The 16,698-nt window shown below is 33.5% G+C and overlaps 1 protein-coding gene across 1 annotated transcript in view; it reads right to left on the reverse strand.

Moving 5' to 3' along the window:
- LOC149903771 (uncharacterized) overlaps positions 1-16,698 on the reverse strand; it is a 149,526-nt gene that overhangs the window by 71,445 nt on the left and 61,383 nt on the right. The window contains exon 2 of the mRNA XM_090108180.1: positions 2,199-2,577. Coding sequence (XP_089964306.1) covers positions 2,199-2,577 — 379 coding nt within the window. The remainder of the gene's footprint in view (positions 1-2,198; positions 2,578-16,698) is intronic.

The raw sequence follows: 16,698 nt of genomic DNA on the forward strand, positions 1-16,698 counted from the left end.
AACCGTGGGGCACAGCTAGTGTGAGATAAAATCAGATGGTAGGCAGAATTGGGTCATGATACTAGGGCAGTTACCGCACCTTCATAGACAGACGTTAAAGTGGTTTGTGGAATATTTACAGTATGTTAGCGGTTTGTTAGATGAGAGCACCACAATGTGGGGCAGGCAAATCGAATGCGGTTTCAGTGCTGTAAATTGCATTTATGTAGGTGTGTGTAAGCTACGCTTTCTGCAAAATGTAAAGAATATATTATGTTTTGCCGAGCTTGAAAAATGCCACCTATTATTGAGAAGTAGAAATACCTGAAAAATTTCTTTGTAAATCTGGGATAATTAACCTTTAATACTAGTTTTTGTTTAGGAATTATATTTAAGTTAATTAAGGTCTTGATTCAAGATACTGTGTGTCGATGAAGTTGTAAATTACTTTTGATTATCAGCAACAAAAGATTCTCTGTTATAAAAGACTTTGAGGAAGATGGGCGATAATAGAATAGCTACTAATGTTAATTACTAATGTATCACAACTTTCGGATGACGGACGTCCGTTGAGTTTGGGAACTTTAAGTAATTAGTTTGTAGGCATAATTTAGTGCGCCATAAACCAATTAAAGATTGAAATAAAATTTATAAGTAATAACATTGAGTCACTTTGACAATATTTTTTAAAGTAATTAATCAGATCAGTATTCTTACCATATTTACATGTCATCTAGTGTTAAACAAAGCTTATTATAATTACTGTGATAGCCATAACAATATATAATTGTCTTATATAAACGCAAGCTTTTAACACATGTGAACCTACGAACTCACAATATTTCAGCGAACAGATTGATGAAATTATCAAACACAATTTTAATCTTGACAGCGAAACGAAACAAAAACATCATCCAATTATTCGGTTGTGTATACAAAGATTAATGAAAACAGTTGATTTTAATTCAGAACCTCCTTTCATCGTTGAATTTGTGCTGGGAAAATTGAATTTCGGGCATCACAAAAATGTATAGAGAAGGTGATACTGTCTCTATTCAATGTTCTGCCATAATTAAATCTAAGGTCGTGCCTATACATACCGTTTCTTGTTGTATTGTGTTGCGGAATGTCTTTAGAAATGAGCAAACTCTGTGTTCTGTCGTGAACATTGAATTAAACAAATTTCGGTACAATTATCGCGATGTTTTGGTGTTAAATAGGCCTCATTACACAAGAACATTACGTAAATACGTTGCAAACACTGAAACACATGCCTATTTATCTCCTGAATTATTTTACACGTTCATTAGAATTTAACTTATTATTTAAACTTGTTTTTTGCCTTCTGTATAGTAATTAATTCTTTAAATGAAGTCTCGTTATTAGAAAGGTATGCTGAATAAAGGTATGCTGAATAAAATTTAGTACATATAACATATAATAAGATGCGGTCACGTATATGATCGGCTACATGTGTTTCCAACTAATTTCGTTGATTCTTATTAGATTATAAGACCCACTTCACCACGTGTTAACATAACCAACGAGCATAATTCTTCAAATTCTTCAATTAAATCAACTCAAATTCAGCACGTTACAATTTAGATATAATTATCTTTTTACCAAGGCTTGCTTTGGATCAAAACGCTTGACCGTTTACTCCCTATCCAGGTACCGTACCTTTATCTCCACAATTTTATACGAGTCACCTAACTACGTCCGTTAACGGTAAAAGCACACTGTCAGTTGTCACCAGTTCATTTGTCTTCATCGGGCTCTCCACATTCGTCCAAATAAACGACGCGATTAGCGGTTCCTGCACGTTTGATGAAACGAGGGGATTAATTTAGACACAGATGATATTATTCATCGCGAACACGTTTTAGAGGGAATTATTTCGTAATTTTAGAATATGGTTGGATTTCATGCATGTGCCATGTTGTGGATAATAAAGAGAATTTAAATGACGGAAGATCTAAAAACGCGAAATAACCTACATAGATATTGTTTAAGGATGCTTCAGATATTATCCTAGGCCTTAAATAATATCCTGTAATTTGATCAAGAAGATAAAGGTACTATAAATTGTATTAAATTAGGAGTTTTAATTAGAAATTAGATTGAGTCCTTAATTTTCAAATGGAATCTTCTTGATAAGAAAATTTGTTTAACGAAAAGAAGACACCCATACATCTATAATATATAAACATGAAACTCACCTAAAAACAACACTAGTTGCCTCCTTATCTAAACGCGCAGCGTCCACAGACCACCTCAGCGCTACAGCACTTCTTCCTTCCAGCGGACCGCTGACAACAACCGCTGAGAGAAATCTATGGAACCTTCCCTTACTCCGCACAGACCTTGCAGCTCTGTAACGCGGCTTAAAATAATAATCACTTTTCGTCCTATAGTCACTAGGCCACTTAGTTCTAGAATGTTCGCGAATGTTTCTCGAACGTTTCGGGATGAAGTAGGGGGGAGTGTCACAAGGCTTGTCGGTGAAACTGGTCGGTGTGAAGTTGCCCCTGATGGAGCTGCCGATGAGCGAGTGTAGCACGTAATCTCGCAGTGCAGAATCTTCGAGTTGTAGGTGAACTGTAAAGAAAATAATAGGTTTGAATGCTGATAAACAGTTTTTATAACAAATATTGTCTGTCTGTTTTTCTATTATTCTGATTCGTGACAAATTAGGTACCTGAAACCATACTAAATTACGATATTATCATAACAAACAATACAAGAAATACAGATTTGTCCGTAGTATTTTGTATCCAACATGGTAGATACAACTAGCCTTAACAAGTACTATATACTTATATCAAAACTAGTACTACTAGTAGAACAAATGATTCTACTAACGAATTAAGGTTAGGGAAATTTTCAAATACTATGTAACTACAAGTATCTAAGCATTATATCTCTCAGCTTCACACGCCAAGTACGCAACAATAGAAAAGGTTCGATTACCCATAATTAGTTCAACCTTAATTAACGCTAAAGCCCTCAATATCAAGTACATTGAGGTCTGAGCTGGCCTCAAACTGTCTCACTGAACCAATTTCCGCGAGGATGTGGGCTAGCCCCGATAACGTCATGCACTATGGGAAAAATTGAATCAAGATGGATGATCCTTGATTGTGCGGTATTTATTTGAGGTTATATTATATTGTGTTGTTTTATTCCCTTTGTAGTGAATTGATTTATAAAAAGTTTAATTCATTGTTACTTGATTAGTTGTTTATCAAGTCAGTAATTTACGAAAGTTAAATACAAATTTTAAAGCGTACCTAATAATATGCTTGAACTATGTGAATTTCGCGAGTTAACTAACCGAGATCCTTTGATAATATTTATTATTTAGGAAAATTATACCAAGACTAATTAGGTACTTATTACTTTGACTATCTGAGGTACAGTCGCAATTTTCTTTCATTTTCATTTATACACTTTTATTTTCATTTAATAAAAACCTGTTAGTTCGACATTAGGTACAAATAAATTTTAAATTTATATGCATTGATTGGATTTCGTAACTGGAATGTTAACTGGATTAAAAAATAAATCACCTAAATCCATTTCACTTATTTTGATGTAAACATACTGCATGTTACAACACAAATTCGGTTTCTAAAAATTACTAACCAGTATGATATTTCTTCGCTAAAGAGCTTAGAACTAAATCTTTATGAAATCTCTACAAGCATTTATCTTTCAGTTTAAGCTCTTATATTATTAAAAATGAGGTAAAGTTATTTTAAACACATTCCGCTTCAACTTTGGCTTAAAGTGGGAAAATATTCAATCATAATGAAGCGGAGAGTATGAAATTTTAATATTATTTATATTTTTTATTTTTTATATTTTCGCAACGTTGAACGTTGTTAGCCGGATTACGATTGTACAGTATTTTATCTTCTCGGAAAGTTTTGTTTCTTTTATTTTTATCTGTTTATTAAGCAGCGGGTTACTTGTCAATAGAAGGTATTAATTTGGCATGCTTAAACATTATTTTACGCAATCTTTATTATATTTTCATAATAGGTATAAGTGATAGTAACGTTCACAATTTCAACTGTTTAGTAACCTACATTACAATAAATTAGGAGAGAAAAGGTCTGAGATTAATAAATAAATTTCGGCATTATCCTATTTGTCAGATGTGAAACTTCTTTGCCCGATACCCATAAGGGGACTCGGGACTTCACCAACCACCAAACTTCATAAACTATAATTAGTTTCAACTGTTATTATTAAAGTGAAACTTTTATTACATCGTCTCAAACTTTTTGGTCTGTGTAGCGCATGTCGCGTGTATCGCGGCTGCCGAGTAGGTATACCTACTCGGCAGCCGACCGCCACGCGACATGCGCTACACAAAGCAGTGTTTGGAACCGTTCGAACAGTTTCACTTTTACCGTGGTTTCATAAAACCACACAACATTTTTTTATTTTATAAAATTATTTCCAAGTCAACCTACACACCCATAAAAGAAAAACTGTTAACTAGAGTCATAAAGAAGGTGTTCTTACATCAATCGTATAGAAGTAAGAGTAAAGTCCATCAAGCAGAAAGAATTAGGCTGTTGGTCTTAGCGTGATGATATATAGCCTATAGCCTTCCTCGATAAATATGCTATCTAACACCGAAAGAATTTTTCAAATCGGATCAGTATCTAGTTCCTGAGATTAGCGCGTTTAAACAAACAAACTCTTCAGCTTTATAATATTAGTATAGATTACAGCTTAATAAAGTTCAAAAGTCGTTTGCATAATAAATCTGAATAATAAATTAATTAATTGTAAATCCTAAGCTAATCATAAAAAATGTTTGACGAAAAAATACTATTCTAGTAGAAAATTCTCTTATGCTAATATAAAAAGCTTTTACCAGAGAACTTCACAAAACGAAATAAGTTTTCATAATAATTCGGCGTAAGACAGAAAAGTTGAAGGATTTAAGGTATCAAGAGATTTGTAAGGTAAATAATTTTATAAGGGAATGTTTTCGGAATTTAATCCTTTCCAATCCTGAATATACAATTTGAGGAAACGAATTTATACAAGTTAAATGTTATGGACAACTATTTGGTTTGATTTTTCATTTGATAGATTTAAATATGTATGTTCTCTACAAGTGTTAACTCTTAAGGGAGTCTATTTTTTAATGGGAGAGAAATTCTGTCTTTTCTTCATTATATTTTTAATTCTCTAATTTATTTTATTGTAATTTAATCATGGAACAAAACTGATGAACACAGCGCAAGATGTTACAAGATTTTATTCGTGTTACAAATAATAAATGTATTATTTTCCTTCTCTGCGTAATTTATATTATTTTTCCTTACAAGCTGACGTTGGCAAGAAATATTAGACTTCCTGGTAATGGATGGAGCCTTCTTAATGTATGGAAAATTGCTATTATAATATTATGTAGTGTCTATAAAAAAGGTGGATAATTAAATCGTAAGTAGAAAACCGTTTGCCTTCTTTTATTTGTTGTAATTTTTTTTAAATTGTGTTAAAAATAACCCCATTTGATAGAATGAAGTGGTTTCATATAAAAATCTAGCGGTCCGCCCCGGCTTCGCCCGTGGTACATATTTCGCAATAAAAGGTAGCCTATGTTCTTTAAAGGTTCTAAAGATATATATAAGAGGGTCTAAAGATTATCTGTGCCAAATTTTATCAAAATCGGTCCAGTAGTTTATGAGCCTATTCATTACAATCAAACTAACAAACAAAGTATTCCTCTTTATAATATTACTAGCGGTCCGCCCCGGCTTCGCCCGTGGTACATATTTACGTTTTCTCTTCATAAGAACCATCCTCGTACTTCAAGGAATATAATAAAAAAAGAATTATCGAAATCGGTTCAGTCGTTCTCGAGTTATGCGCTTACCAACACATTTTGCGATTCATTTTTATATATAAGAAAGATATAGTGTAGATGAAATAACTTACGAGGGACGGAGCTGGTTTAATAAATTTAATATAGATTTTTCAAACGCCGATCCCTCTCACCATTTTATTATTAAACGTATCACGTTCGCGTATAATTAGATAAAGGAAAATTCTTAATTACGAAAATTAATTCGCAGCTTCAAAAATCTTCTTTCATTTTGTGAACCCGATGCTTCAAGACATTAAGGCGTATATTTATCACTTTGACTAAAATGTCTATTAATTAAGGAAGACTAACGTGCTGTATTCAAGCGAAGCGCGAATTTCGCAGTTTTTACACCATTCATCAACTGAAAATAAGGCTTCAAAGTTTTCTGAGAATGTCACTGAATTTACTTTGTTTAATCTATACTTCACTACATAGTATAAAACAAAGTCGCTTTCTCTGTCCCTATGTCCCTTTAAATGCTTAAATCTTTAAAACTACGCAACGGATTTTGATGCGGTTTATTTTAATAGATAGAGTGATTCAAGAGGAAGGTTTTAGTATATAATTTATTAGGTTTTAGACAAAGCGGGCGAAGCCGCGGGCGGTAAGCTAGTAATATTATAAAGCTGACGAGTTTGTTTGTTTGAACGCGCTGATCTCTGGAACTACTGGTCCGATTTGAAAAATTATTTCTGTGTTAGATAGTACATTTATCGAGGAAGGCTATAGGCTATTTCATCACGCTAAGACCAACAGGAGCAGAGTAATGCGGGTGAAACCGCGGGGAACAGCTAGTGTTTTTATAAAGCTCTAGCCCATAACATCGCTCCGATGATATCCGGGATAAAAAGTGGAATATAATTTTATATGGATCGATTCAATTCAATATTCAACAATAGATACTATTTCAAGTATAAAACTTTTTAAGTTTTAGTGTATGAAAATATATGTTATATGTGTGTTTTTATAAGATGTAATTTTACTTTAGTCTCCCTATCGCCTCAAGGTCTTGCTCGATAAATGCTCCAACACCCATTAAATCAACGTCTCTAAATGTAATTACATTATATAGGATTAAAATTTAATTTACTGCTAAATTTTCTCGTTAAACATTTAATTACAGTGTGATTATGCGGGATTAAAGAAACGCTGTTTTTTAAAATGTGCCCCTTAATTTTCTTTGTTACAAGTAAGTTTGAAGAACTATTGTCGTAACCTTATAATATGAGCGTATTATAATTTATTCAATTTAAAAATGTATTATATATTTCAGTGTTACATATATCAAGTTCAAGCATATTTGATATAAGACCGGATGAGTACATAAAGAAATATCTATATGGAGTTTTTACAGCGAAATCAGATTTAATGGGTCCAACTGTCACTCCATCATTATTATCCGATAAAGGCCATATAAAAAAAGTAACGCAGGAACCGAGAAACGCGACTACAGAGATGGATGAGTACGAAAACTATTTAACTAAAGAAGAATACGAAAAGCGGAAACTAAAAATGGACGTCACTTTAATATTAGAAAAGAAAAACAAAACTCTTCTGGACTTTGATAAAGATGAAATAGCAGTGGAAACGAGAAGATTTGAAGAGATCCGAGACTTGCCTGCGAATGTGAATTATCGGAGAGAAATATACTTTGATCCAACAGAGGCAAAGAAGTTTGCAAGGCAGAAGAATAAAATAGTCCGCTTGATGGAACAGTTCATTTATGAAACGAGGTATAAATTGCCATATGTTCAGCTGCTACAAACGAAATATAGACATACTCCACGATATAGGTTAGGGTTCTGCTTTGCGATATTGCAACATTTGAAGCAAGAACAGCGCGTCTTATATACGACTATGAAGAGATACATGGATAGGTTCCAGGCGTTATTCATTCATATAAAAATGTATGAGAAGATAGTAAGGCTTGATGTTGATATTAAAGATGTGATAGTTTATATAAAGAAACTTAATTGGGAACGAATGGAAATAGAGGATCCTGTTTATTTGGACCAGGTCAAGGATATTCAACAATAATGTTAAAAAAGTTGATAGTTAAAATAATCTAATAGTTTAGGTATTACAATTCATTTCTTGTATCTTAAATATGTGTTTAATTTTACAAGAAGTGTTGAGAGGTAAGTTTTACTGTCTTATATTAATTCTAAGCTGGATTATTTTGGAATTAGAGGATAATTGTCTTCTTTGATCATCTTGCACATAACACGTCTTTAAAAATGATAGGTATATTTGTTTGTGATGTGCAGGAATCACAAAGAGACCCTGAGTACAAATTCAAAAGTTTGCTGGCTTGCTTGTTTGTTTGTGTTTGTCTCGAGATAATTCGGAAGCTAGAGAGGACATATACCTACTACTTTTTGCCGCGGTAAAAGATCTAAGTCGCGTAATAACGCGGGTGAGGCCACGGGTGGAAAGCTAGTGTTTTCATAAATACCAGGTTTAAAAAGATTTCTTCTAAGATACCTGAATTGCATATCAAAGAGGTCAGGGTAATCTCGGTTACCCGTCAAAGTGTCAAAAGCAGTGAAACGTGTGAATTTTTACAAAGCAATTGTTGCGAAACCTTTTAGAGAGATAAAGCTTTACTCGCTCGCAAATGAGAATTTTATAGAAATGAGAACTGAAATTGTGAGTTTGATATTCTTATCTTTAAGCTTAATACTTGGAAATAAAATGAAACAAAACTAGTTAAAAGCATGTTATGGAGCCTTAAACTATTTTGTTCAACGCCCATACATCATGTAACGGACGTTCAAACTATTGAAAAAGCACTAACTATCTATTTTGTAATGGAAATAGAAAAACTTGTCACCGTGGCCGGAAAAAACACAGACAATAGCTCAGCAACAAATGTTTTTTTCATCCGTGTTCATTTATTCAACGTTGGCAAAACTCCAAATAGTCTGGCAACACTGAAGTGTAGTTCGAAATTTAAATACCGCTATCTTTGTAACGACGTTTTGAGTTTTAAGCGAAGTTTTAGGGACGTTAATAATTATTATTAGTGTTTTGAATTGAGTTGCTGGTGTGTGCTAGGAAGTTTGCGAGCTTGCCTCTATTTAATATTTGTTAAACATGTTAAGTGAAGTTAAATAGGAGTTCCTAACGTGTATACAGCTACTACATTTTTAAAATTCAAAATAAAGTTTCTGCCCACCGCTTTATTCCTGGACGCATTATCACGAAAATGTCGTGACCATATTTCTTGTCCGGGAGCCAGCAGCAGATTTTATGACCAAGTTCCTCTCAAGCGGTAATTAGTAAAATGCATCAAAGTATAGTATTATGAAGCCTCGTGAACGTCAGCTGGAGCTCGGTTGGGGGGAAGAGCGGTTGTAGCCTCCCGTATCAGCTGACGGTTTTTCCACCAAGATACAGCCAGCTGACATATATATTTATCCACAGTTACATATAAGCTATCATCAGGTAAATTTTTGTTTGAGAGGAAATAACGGAAAATAAATTTTTCTTTAAATTTAACTTTCATGTTCGAGACACCAGCTGACGTATAATACACCATGTTGTAACTAGCTGACTATTTTTTTTCGTTGAGATATTGGGTTAGCTACAATTTGACAAATTTTTAGCTGAGAGGAAATGAATGAATGAATGTATTTTTTTTCCTATGTGCGTGGGAGGCTACAACCGCTCACCCCCCCAACCGAGCGCCAGCTGACGTTCACGAGGCTTTATAATACTATACTCTCATGCGTCTGACGAATTATCTCTTGAGAGGAAATAATGAACCAAATTTGCACCTGGCTCCCTAACCATATGTATTTGAGTACCAGTTCACCAAAAACAGTTCAGCCGCGAAAGCGTTAATAAGCAGTTTTCACGTTTGTATTAATATCATCTTATATATAAAAATGAATCGCAAAATGTGTTGGTAAGCGCATAACTCGAGAACGGCTGAACCGATTTCGATAATTCTTTTTTTATTATATGCCTTGAAGTACGAGGATGGTTTTTATGTAGAGAAAACGTAAATATGTACCACGGGCGAAGCCGGGGCGGACCGCTAGTTAAATATAAAAATAGTGAGACGAATGAGTATATAATAATATTAGGACAGCATTGTCATGTATCGAAATATGGTTCCTTTTGTTTGTAAACTTTCTATATCCCGACCGACACATCTTTAATACGATATTTTATTATACCTTATTTTCTCCCAGGTTAATTATATAGGTAAACCTTTATCGAAGTTTTCACGCACTTTCCTAATTTTTTTTCGGCACGCAATCTCTTTGTAGGGTACTAGAGCAAGTTTTGGGTGCAAGTTAAAGGTTGTAGCGATTTGTTGGTAATTATTCAGCTATTGAAAAGTGGTGTAAGTTATGAGTATGTGATTATTTTATATGTTTAAAGAAAATACAAGTCCTTGAAGTATGAGTGTTGAGCAGATATATGCAGGGGAGGAAAATATTTATAAACAATGGTTCATTCAACAACAAGCATGTAGTTCAATATTTATCTATTCATTAAAAAATTTCAAATTGACAAACGGAAGCTCGGAAATACGGAAATGAAATTACCTATACGTATAAACGTAAACCGTGTGCAAATTATGAATAATTCTTCATTCTTCAACATGAGTTTAATGGCAGTAAGTACATATACCTAGATTAAAATGCTAAATTATTTACCCATATCTAGTAGTAAGCTCAAAAACCAGCCATATACAAAACTTAAGCTCAACATTCCCGCTTGAGCCTATAATTCATACAGCCCACAAATCATAACAGTTAACGTACCATAATGATCGACTCTTATATCTTTACGAGCAGTTATTATTTACGATTAACACGCTTAAGCTTATAAATTAAGCCCTATTTGAATAAGCCATAGGGTTGTTTGTTTGGCCCTACGGAACTTGCGGTAATGACCCAGTGAACCAGATTTATTTGGTTTTGGACGGTTGAATAAATAAAACCAGGTTTAAAGCAGTTAAATATGCATATACTATGTTTGTACTATGTAGTATTAATCTTCGATATTTGAAGGCGTTTTCTATTGAGGTAACATAAGATGCAAATGATTTTAATGTTTTATTTAAGGCGCGTCGAGAGTAAAATTTCATGGTCGCGTCATGGCGATACCGTCACGTCATGGAATTAGGCGAAGATTTTGGTATCTTTGAATCTTGCCAAAGAAGTTTCACTTCTGATCAAACTGCTCATCCTTTAATGAAAAGAAAAACACTAATTAATCATTACTAAAACAGAATATACAGATGACAAACCGGCTAAACTAAACGTAAATGCCCAACATAAAACATCCTATAAAATTTAAAAAAATCACAACAATACCTCACATAGTAACAAGAGTTAAATTTTGTACATTTCTTTTCCCAGTTATCAATGAAATGTATGAATTTACAAGCAATATGCAGGCGTTGGCACCTGTGACACTATTTTTAGACTTTATGACATGGTTTAAACTCTGTTTGTTAAATATTTTAACACATGTTTTGATATTGTTGTCTACTGTTGCTATATAAATATGTAGAGGTTTCCAATATAATGTACTTAAAAAACTAATCGTTTGACTAGATATTTCGAATTATGAGACATTCTGTATTCGAGAAATACGTCTTGGTAAAACAATTATTTGACACTCTACTTACTGAAAAAAATAGATATGTACATGAAAAATTATTATGTAACAGGATTAGATCACATCATTTTGATGCTGATAATTTAGAATTAAACTTGCTTAGTTTTTTCATTACTCAATCTTACATGTTATCTAAAATAGTTTATACATATCATAATTAACATTATAGCTAATAAAAATAACCTGTTTTATAGCTACCACACTTTATCACGATATATGATAAACTAGCTTTCCGCCCGCGGCTTCGCCTGCGTTTTCAAAGAAAAACCCGCATGGTTCCCCTTCCCGTGGGATTTCCGGGATAAAACCTATCCTATGTGTTAATCCAAGTTACCCTCTAATGTGTGCTAAATTTCATTGTAATCTGTTCAGTAGTATTTGCGTGAAAGAGTAACAAACACACACATACATATCCTCACAAACTTTCGCATTTATAATACCTATTAGTAGGAAGGATTGTATTGAAATATACACGCTCAACTTATAGTATAATGTTATATGACACAAGTAAATAGAATGTCAGAGCATGTAAAACAGTTGAATTCTATTCAGCCCGTCGTGACACCTACAGAATATCACAGTTGCGTTGCATTAGCTTACATGAAAATTTCATGGCACAAATTGTTTAAAGTTTCCATTCGTATTTTCAGCTCCAACTTTGAGCGTATGTAAAGTGTTGGATGTAATTCAAATGTTTTTGTCAAGGTTTCCTCTGTGAAATCATTTCTCAAAAGCTAGTTGCATTCGTGTACGTTATTTATAATCCAGTGTGGTAAAAAGTACCCCATTTTTAGGGTTCCGTAGCCAAAATGGCAAAAACGGAACCCTTATAGTTTCGTCATGTCCGTCTGTCCGTCTGTCCGTCTGTCCGTCTGTCACAGCCGATTTACTCGGAAACTATAAGTACTACAGTGATGAAATTTGATGGGAATATGTGTTGTATGAACCGCTACAAAAATATGACACTAAATAGTAAAAAAAAGAATTGGGGGTGGGGCCCCCCATACATGTAACTGAGGGATGAAATTTTTTTTTTCGATGTACATACCCGTGTGGGGTATCAATGGAAAGGTCTTTTAAAATGATATAAAGTTTTCTAAAAAACATTTTTCTTAAAGTGAACGGTTTTTGAGATATCAGCTCTCAAAGTCGTAAAAAGTATGTCCCCCCCCCTCTATTTTTATAACTACGGGGTATAAAATTCTAAAAAAAATAGAGGTGATGCATGCTAATTAACTCTTTCAACGATTTTTGGTTTGATCAAAGTATCTCTTATAGTTTTTGAGATAGGTTGATTTAACTGTAATTTATTATATTTGCTGCTACGGAACCCTTTGTGCGCGAGCCCGACTCGCACTTGGCCGGTTTTATTTTAGTCATGATTTGTTCCAGAAATTTCTTCTAATATGGTAAGAATTAACGCTCTTGTTGTAACGAAAGCCTATTGAATTTATTTTAACGACACTAAGCAAGCTTCATTATTTAATTTATGATATGGTACCTATATGGTAATTATAAAACTGTCTCCTTTCATACACTGGACATTGGCAAAGTTTCTTTGTTGTGTTGAGCCATTTATAAACAGAACAAGCATAATACTATGCACAAGCTGTAATGATAACATTTGGAAGCTCAAGTTACGTAAAAATACGTTCAAATAACTTACAAAGTCATACTAATTGCTTGTTAATATTTAAGCTCTCGAACTGCGCCTAACCGGCACACCCATGCCGCGCCTCGGGCAAATTAACTAGTCACGATTAATAAAACATAATTTCTATTTTATTATTGAACCCGTGGAGGTGAACTATGAAATTGTAAATACGGTAATGAGGTACGTTAGGAACACGCGATTGAATGAAAATGTACACGGAAGTATATTTTAAAGTTGAATGAAAATCACGCATTAGAAGGTACCTTTTGACTAAATAAGCGTAAAAAGCTTTAGCATAGCTTTATACATAGCTAAATGAAACTCGTGGAAATTATATAAAAATATGAACTCTCTTATCAAACAATAAATACTTACTACACATACAATATAGTAAAATAAGTTATTTAGGCGATCAATTACTTTTGAGGTAAAAATGATATAATCAAGTTCGTTTGTAGAAAGATCCCATCTAGAATAAATATTTTTTTCTTTTTTTTTATGTTAGGATTAGGCAAGCATTTGACCATCGCTTCGCCTGATGGAAAGCGACAAGCGTGGTCTAGGATGGAGCATGTTGTGCAATTTTAGCTTTGTTTTAGGTTGTAAATATTTTTTAATTCTAAATCGATTTATTTAACACGTAGAAGCCAAAGAAAACTTGACGTTGAAAAGATGTAGCAAGTCGTGGCCGTAATCTGATAAGTGGGTCTATCCCGCTCTAGATGCGATCTAAGGAAATTGGCGGGAAATCCTTCATCCTTTCAATTATAACGTGACGTATAATGCTTTTGTTTTTCCATACTCTATTATAAAAAGAAAACAAGTGAAGGCATTAGATGCGCAATTTGTTTAGAGGCGTACTTTTAAAAATGTATAGAAATAACACGTTTGATCTTTGGAATTGTATTTGACTAGTTATTGCGTGAATATCTATGAAAAAGAAAACATCTTAACAATAACCTGACTTGTACATTACAATAGAAAATAAGAAAACCCATTTCCAACAACAAGCTGAACTCGTTAAACCAAAATCGATTAAAAGTTTTGACAATAAATTACGACAGTTTGAAACAAAGCCGAAAAAATTATTCCATCACGGGGAAATTATTAAATTTCATTAATGGCCTTTTACCGATAGGTATGGCCAAAAAGGAAGTATTAAATTTTTTTATTTTTGTTTTTTGAAGTGAAACTTCTTTAGGCACATTGAGAGTAAATTTTAAAGGTCACGTGATGGCAATACCTTCACGTCATGGAGTAAGGCGACTATTTTGGTTTCTTTGATCTCCAATCTCATCAAAGAAGTTTCACTTCTGACACGTGTAGTCGGCACACACGCTCTTTTTTAAGCTTATGGTGTGCAAGACTTATAAAACTAATAAGAATTAATGATCGCTGGTTACTTTTATGACTCGATAAGGTGGAACATAAGGAAAATATTAAGGAATTTTTCGTTGCGTGCAATGCTCGTGAGAAATTGTAATTTTCATTAGCTTAGAAATAAGCTTTTAGGAGTTGGTATTTATAATAATTTAATATTGGGTAAAATAGATTATGATATAAATTTATAAGTCACTTTATAGCACGGATATTACATGAATTAATTAATATCCATGGCAGTTCTTATATTATTACGGAGCCTAAGTATACACATTATTATTATGTTCATCTCATCAGTTGCGATAAACTTCTCCTTGTCCTCAAAAAAATTACTAAACCACATAACAAAATCCTAAGTCTACTTTTAAGTCAATTCATGAACATATCAGCACCACTTAATTTGATCTAACCGCTGAAGAGCATCAGATATGAATTTAAAGGCTATTTATTTGGCTCCCAATTACATAAAACTATGGAGCTAATTTAGCACGACGTTGGCAACATTTTGCTGGCGGCAATCCAAGTAACGACTGTATACCAAATGATGACAATCCTTGAAGAACTTAATTATTAGAGCCAAAACAGGAAGCGATACGTGACGAGCCATCTTGGTTGAGGGATTAGAGAGGAGTATCCTTAAAATGGTTCATCTTGTTTAAGGAAACAATGTTTATTTTATGGGATCATCAATTCATAAACAGCTTATTTGCATAGATGTTTTGTAAGTAACAGTAAAACAGTTTTCATCCACAGTGAAGATCTGTTTTAGGCATTAGGATGTGTGTCATCGATCAAATGCCACACATAGTTTCAGCTTCTAACTTCAAATGAATACACATTGGAGTATAGATGTACCTTTTTAATTAATAAAGTATTTATAAACCGAGTTTTTATCGAGTTACATCGTAACAAACAAACAAAAATACCTCTCTATATGTATTATAATTTATGTTTATAGCCTCATATACATAGTCCGAACGAGTCAAATGCTTATATATCAAGAGGGCCAAAGAGACGGAACTTCATCTTACACAAACACGCAAGGCCCAAGGGGTGTAACCATTTGCCGGTAATGTAAAAGTGGGGTGTGATTAATCAAGGAGGCGGTAATTGCAAATCCATTAGGGTTAGCTTTAATTAACGAAGCGTTAACTTACTATTGCCGCTTTGTAATTGTTTCAAATTTATTCGGCAAAATATTGCTGGCTCATATTTATTCGTAATACATAGCTGAGATAAGCTCTGTTTGTTTCCGATATCAATATTGACTCGACTCCCTAATCCTTTGTATAAGCATCTTGCAATCCGACCAAATTCAAAATACGTTAAGAAATTCGTAACACAAATATATTTACTTGTTCTACGAAGCCGCTACTTACCTAGCATTTTTTTTTAACTTATAAGCATTATTATTCTATTTAAAAGCAACTGTGTTGAAACAAAATCTGTCCAGGATTTTTTCAGTCAACCCATATTTAATAGATTTTTTAATAGACTACATTTATTATAAAATTGGTCTCATTCTATTCTCACGCCGGTGTAGGTCGACCTATATTCGGATCTTAGACCAGATGACTCAAACATTAAAATACAATTTTAGATCGCGTTCGTGACATTATCCTTAAACAATAAACATTGTACTAACATAGCAATATTATGATACTTTAATAATTAATACTGATGACAACCTTGAATGCTTTCATGCGGATTAAATTACTTTTATTACGTTACAGGTTAGCACACCGTGGTACGATAATCCTTGCAGTCGATTGGAGGTCACATAGGCACAATGCCTGGAGCGGCCCATTATCACGCACCAATGAAAACAATACAATAATGCAATTACAATGACAATAGATTGGACGCTTTATCGTTTAATTAGGGCGATAATTTCTCAATTTGAAAGGGGAATGATCGCGTATTCTCTTTGAAAATAGTAGTATGTATAAGTGATATGTAATTATAATAACTAAGAAAATCCTCTGTTGCATTAGAAATAAGCAAACAATACATTTTAAATAAGCTAAAGGTGTCCTAATGCTAATATAGCCATCTCTACTAGGCAACCCTTAAAGTACAGAAAATATATTATAAACAACTAGCGACCCGCCCCGGCTTCGCACGGGTGCAATGCTGATACTAAATACACTAC

The sequence above is a fragment of the Colias eurytheme genome, chromosome 12, assembly GCF_061535395.1.
Source record: "Colias eurytheme isolate Ceu_HAF_F1 chromosome 12, ilColEury1 Martin Lab GWU primary, whole genome shotgun sequence".
Lineage (NCBI taxonomy): Eukaryota > Metazoa > Arthropoda > Insecta > Lepidoptera > Pieridae > Colias > Colias eurytheme.